The 12,089-nt window shown below is 44.9% G+C and overlaps 1 protein-coding gene across 13 annotated transcripts in view; it reads right to left on the reverse strand.

Annotated features, from left to right (window-relative positions):
- The window catches only part of DLG2 (discs large MAGUK scaffold protein 2), an 874,668-nt gene that overhangs the window by 734,856 nt on the left and 127,723 nt on the right, over positions 1–12,089 (reverse strand). For all 13 annotated transcript variants that reach the window (XM_079973452.1, XM_079973437.1, XM_079973448.1 and 10 more), the window contains one exon: positions 835–933. In XM_079973452.1, coding sequence (XP_079829578.1) covers positions 835–933 — 99 coding nt within the window. The remainder of the gene's footprint in view (positions 1–834; positions 934–12,089) is intronic.

Here is a 12,089-nt window from a genome sequence, read left to right on the forward strand (position 1 = left end):
TCCCTGGAAAAGACCCTGATGTTGGGAAAGATGGAGGGCACAAGGAGAAGGGGACGACAGAGGATGAGATGGTTGGACAGTGTTCTCGAAGCTACCAGCATGAGTTTGACCAAACTGCGGGAGGCAGTGGAAGACAGGAGTGCCTGGCGTGCTCTGGTCCATGGGGTCACAAAGAGTCGGACACGACTAAGCGACTAAACAACAAATCTAAAACTGACAATCAAAACACATCTAGAAGCAGCAATTAAAATACATTTTGCCCTGGAAGCAGCCCAATGGCCAGCATTGGCTGCACCTTAGTTTTCAAAGGCCCGTCTGAACAGGAAACCTTAGCCTGCCAGTGGAAGGATAGCAAAGAGGGAGCTAATCTTGCCTCTCTTGAGAAGGAATTGAGGAATATGGGAGCAGCCACAGAAAAGGCTGTGCTTTCCTTTGGACCACATCAGCAAGGCTGAGGGGGGGGGGTCTTGGCATCAGGGCAGCCCCGGACCTCCATACAACTACCCAAGCTTGTTCCCCAGGAAGGGGAGGTTACTTCACTGCTGCTCACACAGTGGTTTGGCTTCACCCCCGAAGGCACACTCCATTGTCTCTCGGGACAGACGGATGCCAACAGCAACAACAAAATTCACACCGTGCATAATTTCATACTGCTGTACCATATCTCCCCTTAGCTATATATTTTTTTCTGCCAGGTGTCCTCATGTATCCTTCCCTGTTTCTTTGTGCGGACAAATGCTGAGAAAGAGATGGATTAGATACAGATAACTCTGGTCTGGCCCCTTTTCCACCACAACCATTGGGAGATTGCAAGCATATTGCAACCATTCTTACCTTTGCAGTTTTATCTGTGGAATGATTATCAGAAGATTGGTTCCCTTTGTCCTGGTTTTCGCCCGCTGCCCGTTGTTCTGGCCCATTTGAAGCTGCTGTCTAGAAATAGGAAGGAGGGGAGACATTTCAATAAAACGTTCACCAAGAAAGTAGTAGCACAAACAGAATATATTTTTGAGGGCCCTTCCAGGTGTCATTAATACGCATTCATGCCCTATACTCCCTTGCCTGGAAGTAAGTTCTGTTGACTTCAGCGGGGCTTACTTCTGAGTAGTCATGCATGGGATCGCACTATTAAAAGTGAAAACTGCTGAGAGGCTTATGCTTTGAGCCTGGAAGGATAACACACACACACTTATGCAACCGTCTGAAGACCGCACTGCCCTTGCTATATTTGAATACATTTTTCATAAACGGCCAATTTGGGTGAATACTTATCTGGACATTTGCATGGCTTATATCGACGTACAGTGGTACCTCAGGTTACATACGCTTCAGGTTACATACTCTTCAGGTTACAGACTCCGATAACCCAGAAATAGTGCTTCAGGATGAGAACAGAAATCGGGCTCCGGCGGCGGGGCAGCAGCAGGAGGCCCCATTAGCTAAAGTGGTGCTTCAGGTTAAGAACAGTTTCAGGTTAAGTACGGACCTCTGGACTGTATGTGTTTGAATTAAGATGGGTGTGTTGATGGTGACTATATTCTCAGTGTGAGGTGGTAGGGGTTTTCATCCGTTCTTTCTGCTTTTCTTTTCTTTCTTTGTTTTTAAGCCAGCACTTTGGGAGCAAACTGGGAGCCAGTGTAGATCTTTAAACACTGGCAAGGTATTTGAAAGATTGGCAATGACTACCTAGTCATATATCCATCTCTACCTTCTCCCGCCATCTCTCGCTTTTTTCCATCCACTGTAAAGCATTCAGGTTGTGAAGACCTCCAATATGAGTGATCCACCAATGGTTTAAATGGCAGTGGTTGACTAAATAATTATAATTTTCCTACATTCAATCAACACTATAGAACGAAGCTCTGGATGCATTTCAGTTGGCTTCCCCCTCGTTCCCGGCCGTAATGAAAAAGCAGCACAATCTGACATTGAAAATGGCACATTCTGACAACATTAACAGCTTCATACATTAAGTAGCCCATAAAACTGCAGCAATATATTCAGATGGGCTCAGGAAGGTGCTTCTTAACCCCATATCCATGATTAAGGAAGAGCTTAGTCACAAATCACACCAGCATAGGTTTTGCAACCATCCTTCATTTATATAACAGGAAATAAAGATGTGCATTTATGAACAATGCATTTGTGAACCACTTTGATGTTTGCTTGTTTGTTTGTTTTTAGAATCAAGTGGTATAGAAATTTTAGGACTAGGACAAAACCTGCCTGGGTGACCCCCCACTGCCTGGGATAAAGGGCAGATATTCCCACGCTGTGTCCAGGATTCCTGTCAAGGCTTTGTTTTATTTATTTTTTTACCTTCATAATTCGAAGGGAGCCACTGACATTTAAGTCAGCCTTTTGTCTGGAAAGGGACGCAGGTGGCGCTGTGGGTTAAAGCCTCAGCGCCTAGGACTTGCCGATCGAAAGGTCAGCGGTTCGAATCCCTGCGGCGGGGTGCGCTCCCGCTGCTCGGTCCCAGCGCCTGCCAACCTAGCAGTTCGAAAGCACCTCCGGGTGCAAGTAGATAAATAGGGACCGCTTACCAGCGGGAAGGTAAACGGCGTTTCCGTGTGCGGCTCTGGCTCTGGCTCTGGCTCTGGCCACAGCAGCGATGTCACGCTGGCCACGTGACCCGGAAGTGTCTCCGGACAGCGCTGGCCCCTGGCCTCTTAAGTGAGATGGGCGCACAACCCCAGAGTCTGTCAAGACTGGCCCGTACTGGCAGGGGTACCTTTACCTTTACCTTTACCTTTGTCTGGAAAAAACCCTACCCGGTACTTGTGTATCTCAGCAGTAGGTTTGGTTTTCGTTGGCTTGGTGTATCCCTAGTTGTCCAGGGATGATCCAGTGTATTTTGCAAGGCCTCCCTGGAGGGTTTGCACCAAGCTGCTACTTGGATGCCTGTGAGCCATCTGTTAAAAACATATGGTCTAAATTTAAAATTGTCTGCAGACCATAAAAGGATCTTAACGTCTTCAGCAGGGCCCGCCTACCCATGAGGCAAACTGAGGCAACTGCTTCCTGCAGCAGGATCCACAGGGACAGCAGATCCCAATGCCAACCTTTGTTCCCCCTCCAACTTCCTGGGTGTAGATCCCCACTTTTTTCTTGGTGGGGAAGTGGCACTATTTTGTGGCTTTCCTCCATTGCTAAAATGTCTTGAGCTGGCCCAAGTCTTCAGAGTCCCCAGTATCACCCAAAGCTGAGTGGCCCTTCTGTAGCCTTGGAGCCCCTGCCCACGCCTGCTGTGACGTCACAGCAAATCAACCAATGGCACCAAGAGAGATGGAGCATGTTAAAACATGCTTGAGCCTAGATGGCCATTGGCTGCTTGACCCACCTCCCTCAATACCTTTGGTCAAAACCGCAGTCATGAGACGCTGAAAGAAAATATTCAGGACTCCAAAAGCATAGTAAGTGGGATAATGAGAATCCCGGGGTCGGAATGGTTGCAGCTGAGTGGTAGAGGACATGCCATGCATGCAAATGGTACCAAGTTCAATTCCCAGCATTGCCAGGTAAGGGTGGAAAAGAGTTCTGTTTCAAAGCTTTGAACACCCTTAGAGCAGTGTTTCCCAACCTTGTGCCTCCAGCTGTTTTTGGACTACAATTCCCATCATCCCTTGCCACTGGTCTTGCTAGTCAGGGATGATGGGAGTTGTAGTTCAAAAACAGCTGGAGGCACAAGGTTGGGAAACACTGCCTTAGAGGTCATTGCAGAGCAACTCCATCCTAAGCCAATGGCCACCAGGTTCCTTAACACCAGGTTAAGGTAAGGTTGCCAGATTATTATTATTTTTCAATGAATCCGGGGACACTTTTCAACTTCAATGGATTTTGTATGGGGACTGTATGGGGGACGGATAACGGGTAACGGTAACCTTAGGTTAAGGAAGTCTGGTATAGACAATACTGAACTAGATTGACCAATATATAAAGAAGAGCCTGTTGGATCAGGCCAGTGAACCATCTAGTCCAGCTTCCTATTCTCACAGTCAGGGGCGTCTTAAGCATGTCCGGCACCGTGGTGCAAAGATCCCTCCGCCCCCCCCCCCGCCCCGCCGAGTTGTTGACCTTTTTTAAGGGGAGGGACCCCAAAGCTGTTGAACTTTTTAAGGAAAGGTTCCCCAGAGTTGTTGACCTTTTTTTAGGGAGCTGACGCCACGCTTACACATTATCTCTAACAAGCCCTTACAACAAAATAAAATGAAAAGACGAAAATCTGATGAAGTCCTCAGGTCCAAAGCAAGACTCATTCAAGGCTCAGCAGTTCTTCTAATTCATCCTCATGATTCAAATCACCACATATCAAAAAGTTAAAGCAATCACCAGTTTGTTGTTCTTTAAATAAATTGATAAAGACACAGAGAATGAAGTTCCCGGCCAATTTGTGTTTAAGTACAAAGCGGACGTTTTCAAATATTGTGGGGGTGGATGTAAAGCAGTGACATCCTGAACCTAAAAAGGACCCAAAACTTGGGTTACAAAGGCTGCAGCCCTAACTGCACTTACCTGAGAGTAAGCCCTGCTGAATCTAATAGGACCTTAAAACCCGCCTCCGTCTTTAAAGGACATTTTGTTGGTGTTTGTTTGTTTTTAACCACTAACTGTGTTATGTACTGAAGTTCTTACCCTGGGCCAGCAGGGGGATACTGTAGATAGTTCAAGTCCACATATGCGAATAAGGGGTCGAAAGTGACGTTCAGTGATTTACAGAAAAATGTTACAGAAAATGGTTACTGTTGCATTCTAGTGGAGTTCTATATAAGCAGGCTGGCTGAACTCTTCAGTTCAGTTCTGTTCTGGCTTGTGAATAAACAAGAGCTGTTTGAAGAATTGCTGTGTCGTCTGATATGTTCACCCACAGCTTAACAAACTGCATGGAGAGCACTGCATGGAAAGTCCATCCTTACCTCCGAACTGAGTCCTAATGGTAGTGTACCCCCCCCCAGCTTTCCCCTCCTACCACCCCAAATCTGAATGAATCCCTCCACCTTTTTCCTTGACGCAGCGCCCCCCGTCCTCCCCGCTCCTGGTGCTGGGTAGCTCAAGGCTTGCTTGCCACAGGGGCTTCCTCAGCAGTCCCGCTACTGCCGTGGGGCGGGCAAGAGGGAGAAGGGTGGCGCATAGCTTTGTGCGCCTCAGCCGCTGCTTCCTCTCCCAGGGAGGAAGCGAGAGAGTGCAGCTGGCCGTAGGAAGAGGCGCCGGAGCTGCCTAGCATGCCCTCGCAGCTGTTCCCGGTCGGTCCCGGACTCCCACTGCTGGGCTCCCCGATGGGTGGGCGCCGTGGCACAGGGCGCCACTAGCCCTAATGGATAAGATGGCCCTGCTCACACTGGCCAACCAGATGCCGATGGCAAGCCTCCAAGCAGGGCCTGACTCTGCAGGAATCCGTTTCCTCCTTTTGTAAAGCTTTAGGTATTGTTTTCTGTGGCTGTTTTCATGCTGTAATTGAGTTGCATTATTACACTGTTGACTTTAAATTGCAAACCCATTTGACTTTATTTAAATAAAGCAATGAAATCAAAAGCTGTAACACCTTAAGTGGTGTGCACTTTCTTTGACACAGGTGGTACCTCCACCACTAGCTTTGACACCTCACCCAGAGTAAGATGAGAGCAGGATCAGGCCAAACACCCATCAAGTCCAGCATCTTGTTATCGCAGATGCCAATGGGAAGCCTGAAAGACAGGCAAATGGGCTGGTGCAGAAGAAGGCAGCTTTCCTAAGTTTCCTAAGCAGATCTTCATAAATTGATGTCCAGACACAGTAATAAGAGACGTCTGCAAAACAAATGTCAAAACAAATGTTTGCAGCTCCAAATCCCCCCCCCCCAATCACATGAAGCCACAAGGAGCTACCTTTTATGTGACTAATATTTACTTAAGAAGACTTCCCTTCAGTTCTTTTATTTGCTAATTAGATGGGGGGTTCTTTTAAGACTGGCATTTTCAACAAGCTGTGGTAAGCCAAGAACCCTATACAGGCAAAAAAATGAGCTGAGCTCTGTATATATCCCAGTAAGTTCCACATTTAAATGTCAGCTTCCAGTAGAGAATGTATACATATTTCCTAGGACTGCTAAGTCGTAACATACAAATGCCACATACATATTTGGAATGGTTTGGAAGGAGGGGATGATGCAGCCAAGGTTCCCCTCCTGCACCCAAGACCCATTACTCATCCCAGTGTTTTCATCCACCCTGCTGTGGGATGGGAGGAGGAATAACCTGGGGAAAACTATGGCTGCATCATTTCCCACATTCTTGAGATTCCTAAAGGTATATGTAGAACCACTGGATTGTGGTTAGTGAGACTGGACTTATCCTTGCAGAAGCCATGCTGGTTCTGCGTCAGAAAGGCCTGTTCTTCTGTATGCTTGGCAATTGTATAACTAACAATAGTTTCCACCAGTTTTTCTCGAACAGACATTAAGTTAACCAGTCTGCAATTTCCTGGATCCTGCTAGATCCCTTTTTAGAAATGGTGTTGACAGCTTTCCAGTCCTCGGATATGGAGGCTGAACTTAAAGATTTAACATATTTTTCGTAGAAGATCAGCAGTTTCAAATCTGAGTTCTTTTTAAAAAAAATTGTCAGAAGCATTTGACTGTGTCAACCGCAGCAAACTATGGCAAGTTCTTAAAGAAATGGGAGTGCCTGATCACCTCATCTGTCTCCTGAGAAATCTCTATGTGGGACAAGAAGCTACAGTTAGAACTGGATATGGAACAACTGATTGGTTCAAAATTGGGAAAGGAGTATGACAAGGCTGTATATTGTCTCCCTGCTTATTTAACTTATATGCAGAATTCATCATGCGAAAGGCTGGACTGGATGAATCCCAAACTGGAATTAAGATTGCCGGAAGACATATCAACAACCTCAGATATGCAGATGACACAACCTTGATGGCAGAAAGTGAGGAGGAATTAAAGAACCTTTTAATGAGGGTGAAATAGGAGAGCGTAAAATATGGTCTGAAGCTCACCATCAAAAAAACGAAGATCATGGCCACCGGGCCCATCACCTCCTGGCAAATAGAAAGGGAAGAAATGGAGGCAGTAAGAGATTTTACTTTCTTGGGCTGCATGATCACTGCAGATGGTGACAGCAGTCACAAAATTAAAGGACGCCTGCTTCTTGGGAGAAAACCTAGACAGCATCTTAAAAAGTAGAGACATCACCTTGCCGACAAAGGTCCGTATAGTTAAAGCTATGGTTTTCCCAGTAGTGATGTATGGAAGTGAGAGCTGGACCATAAAGAAGGCTGATCGCCAAAGAATTGATGCTTTTGAATTATGGTGCTGGAGGAGACTCTTGAGAGTCCCATGGACCGCAAGAAGATCAAACCTATCCATTCTGAAGGAAATCAGCCCTGAGTGCTCACTGGAAGGACAGATCCTGAAGCTGAGGCTCCAATACTTTGGCCACCTCAAGGGAAGAGAAGACTCCCTGGAAAAGACCCTGATGCTGGGAAAGATTGAGGGCCCAAGGAGAAGGGGACGACAGAGGATGAGATGGTTGGACAGTGTTCTCGAAGCTACGAGCATGAGTTTGACCAAACTGCAGGAGGCAGTAGAAGACAGGAGTGCCTGGCGTGCTCTGGTCCATGGGGTAACGAAGAGTTGGACATGACTAAACAACTAAACAACAAGAACAATACCAGCTGCTGGAAATCAGAAGTGGGGAGAGTGGTATTGCACTCAGATCTTGCTTGTGAGTTAACTATAGCCATCTGATTGGCCATCGTGAGAACTTAGTGTTCCTGCAGTTTCAGATTAAATATATGACATGGATCTTTGGCACAATCTAGCAGGGCTCTTCTTAAGTTTTTTATTTCTTAAATTTAATTTAAGGTAATCACAGTGACAGGCATCAATTAAAAATGTGCATATATTTATTGGAGCAGCATGGTTTTTACCGACTTCTAGGAAACGTTTTGATCCTTTCAGCAGTCTATAAAATAGGTTGCTTTGATATACTGGCACATCCTGGTGACAACAGGAATCTGTCAATTAATCTATCATACTGATAATCAAAGGCTCCTAGGAGCACATGATGCTGGGAGATATTGACTTTTATTAAATTAACTGCTTGGAAAATAAATGCTGCTCCAATCATTAAGGCATTTAAAGAGCTACAGGGGAAAGTGCAAAATACATAACTACATGCGCCCAAGTCGCTAATTTCACAGAATATTAATGTAAATTAATTAATTAAGCAGATGTACAGCGACCACATGGCCTCCTGGGATGAACACAGAACACTGGGGAAGATGGGAATGCAAGTAAAACTAGTGAGTCACTCGCCTGTGTATAGGGTTACAGACTGCAAATGATCAATGGGAAGAAAAATATGCTTGGCTTAAGCATAATTCACTTTCTATAAGTGACAAATTCTGGCTTGGTGTGGACAGAGGTGAGTGTGCAGGTTCCAGAGAAAGAAATATTCAGAAACATTAATCTCTCTCTTTTTCCTCCTTCTGTGGGAATTAGACTCCAGTTCCCATTTGCAGAGTATGTGGAAGACAGCCCTGGGTCTATTGACCTTTTAGTTCTCTCTTCCCTCCTAGAAAACCACGTAAGACACTCTTCATTTAAAGTTTAAAGAACATATAACTCTTATTTAGTGTGCCTGCAGCTTCAGGTTAAATATATTTACAAGGTAGGTAGTGTTGGTTTCTGCTCTCTTCACTGTGCAGCGAAGTGCTTGTCACGAGACAGGTGTTTACATTCCACAGTCTGTACTGTTGGGTTTTCCCACGGGAAAGGGAGACTGGATATGACGTACACTGGTTTCCTGTTTTTCACTGTTCACTCAGTGTGATTCTCTCCGTGCTTCAGAGGAGAGAGGATGCATTTTCTGCTCCGGCAGAGGCAAGATGTTTTTCTGTAATCTACCAGCTTTGAAATGTAAATAAAACAATATAGAGTATGTGCACGTATTCCTCATCATTCCGCTGTGCACGGGACGCTGCTAAAATCAACAGGTAGGTGGGTGTTTCTTTTTGTTCAGACGCTCCAAGTGTCCCTATTTTCCAGGGACAGTCCTGGATTTACACAAGCCGTCCCGGTTTCTGATTTGATCCCGGAATGTCCCGCTTTTTGTCCCTATTCTCATCTGAGAAATGTTGGAGGGAATGGAGTTACAGTATGCTCCCCACCGAGCCAAGGAGACAAGTAACTATACTGTACAACCCTTAGAAGACACCTGAAGGCAGCCCTGTATAGGGAAGGGTTTTTTTTTAAAAAAAAAGTTTAATGTTTTATTATGCTTTTATATACACCGTATTTTTCCATGTATAAGACGACGACGACGCCCCCTTTTTAGCCCAAAACTAATAAATAATTAATTGCAGCATTCCGTGTATAAGATGACCCCTAATTTTAAACTTTAAAAAATAGTCATATACACGGAAAAATACAGTATGTTGGAAGCTGCCCAGAGTGGCTGGGGCAACCCAGTCAGGTGGGCTAGGTATAAATAAAATAAATAATAATAAATAATAATAATAATAATAATAATAATAAGTGGCCCATTAAATCAAGTCCTGCCCTCTGGGGCTGCAGAACACAAATCTCTGCCTCATTTTAAGTAAGATGCTGGAGAGGAAATCTGGGACCTTCAGATTGCCAAGCATGTGAATTACCGCTAAGCTACAGTGTGTCCCTTCTCCAGAGGAAATACACTGCGAGAAGTGAGGTTACAGGTAACCAGGCAGAGGACCTTCTCGATAGTGGCACCCATCCTGTGGAACGCCTTCCCATCAGATGTCAAGGAAATAAACAACTATAGTGTATCTGACTTTTAGAAGACATCTGAAGGCAGCCCTGTTTTGGGAAGTTTGTAAAGTTTGAAGTTTTATTCTGTTTTTAGTTCCCTGTTGGGAGCCACCCAGAGCAGCTGGGGAAACCCAGTCAGATGGGCGGCATATAAGTAATAAAATGATTGTGGTGATGATGATGGTGGTGGTGGTGGTGGTGATGTTTCTGTCTAGTTTCAGCCCAGAGACCACATCTCACATATGCAATAACCTTTCAATTACAGAAACTGCACCTTGATGGCCATCACCATTCCTTCCATAACTCCCAAGTTATGCTGTGAAAGTTTTGATTCCACCCACCCAAAAGGCCTTTCAGCCCATCAGGCAAAGGGTGGTGGGTTTACAGGAATGAAGATAATGGAGGGTAAAAAAAAGAATGGTATCCAAGAAAGTACATCTTAAGATCTGTTCCTCCTAAGCAAAACTGGTATTATTAAACAAATCCCTCGAAAAACAAAGGAAAAACAAAGGCAATTTGAAGCTCAGCTATGGCTTAATGGGTGTTCTTTGGCAACAGCATCTTGCAGAAACTAAATGGCATTTAAGACAAGAGAGCAAATCAAGTGTAAAGGATCATAGCCAGGAACATCGTCCTGCCATTATAGGCTGCCACCGTGGGGGCTAGTCCAGATTTGCAAGAGGGCAAACAGTACTCAGACTCTATCAGTCAAATGTAAGTAAGCAAAGCCCTTAGCCAAGCCTAAGTAACTGGAAAGAAAATGATGGGGGGAAGGGGAAGTAATTAGAAATAGTGACTATGGCTAATGATTTTAGACTGGATGCTATTGGGGCACTACTCTAATTAGCAAAGACAATGTTTGTGTTTCTTGGTTAGATCATGCTTTTTGAGCCTGGGTACATAAATCACGGCCTACGTATGCCAATTGCCATAACAACTTGATAACCCTTTTCCTCTTGTCATTTTTCATCACATCATTCTGCTTCCACCTCCATCCTCCTTTGCAGCCAGTAATCTTGTTGCTATGATAGGGCATCTCATAGCTTACTTTTGTGTTTGCTAGCTTCATAGTAGATCAGGGATGGTTCATTTGGTGCCTTCTAGATGGTTTGGACAACATCCACGATCCTTGATCATTGACCATACTGGCTGTGGCTTATTGGGGTTTTAGTCTGCAATGCAGGGCAGCACATGGCGTCTGTGGGTACCATATACCCATGTGGCACCATAGGTTTAGCTATTGTAAGGAAACATTGGGTCCTTGGGGGTGAAAGGAGAGTGAAATATACCCGGAGTCGAGAATGGATTTCATGCTCTTTATTCAGCTCATAGTGGGAGGAGGAATGAAAGTTCCCCCAAAGTTTCTGCTTTATATACATTATTTACACAATGAGCTGCAAGTGATTGGCTAATTCTGGGATTCTCCTGTAGGCCAATCAGGTTGTGGATTCACTTCCATCTGGAGCTGGATTGGGCGGCTCCTGCGGACGAATGATACTGCAGCATTGTTCTAGGATCAATCAGACTGCTGCATTTTGGATCCTATTCAACTCAGTACATAACAGAGAGTGTGTTATGAACAATAGCATCCATCTCAACACCACTGATGGGTGCAGTTGCTTGGTTAGGAATATGATTCCCCCCCACACACAGCTCATAATGCACACTGTATTCCAAATTGAGCATCCTTGAGCATTCATAGCTCAGATAAACTGTAGAATTTTGATCCTAGTACTCATGCTAATGCTTGTGAGCAAGGGAATCTGGAACCTGACTAATTTGGCTCCAGTTTTATCCTATAAGTGTGGGTACTAAATTACTAAGGTATTGGCCACTCGACTGATCATTTTGCCAATTCCAGTCATTAAGGTCCAGATAGTTATAGCTCAGATCCTGTGAAATTCATCTGCCCCAGGTGCAACAAAACATGTCTCTCACATATCGGTCTCAACAGCCTCAGCTGGCGCTGTATCCTTCCAAACGCTTGACTTCACCCTCAAAGGCACATTCCTCCATTGTTACTCAAGACAGACAGATGCATATCACCAAACATATCGCAGAAACAGCTCACTGTAGTTGCTTCATTGCTCATAAACATAACCTGCAGTCGGATTCCCAAGTGCTTCCTTTGAAATACTTCTATGGTTGCATTAAAATCCGACACATCTAACATGGCAGTGAATAGAACATCTTCTAAATATTATCACCTTTACTGTGGTACTCAGCAGGGCTGTTCTTTCTCTCTATTGCCATTTATTTGAGAAATGGAAGCTATAGCTGCAGGGATTAGATTAGATCCAGC

The sequence above is a fragment of the Podarcis cretensis genome (genome assembly GCF_951804945.1).
Source record: "Podarcis cretensis genome assembly, chromosome: 4".
In the NCBI taxonomy this organism is placed as follows: Eukaryota; Metazoa; Chordata; class Lepidosauria; order Squamata; family Lacertidae; genus Podarcis; species Podarcis cretensis.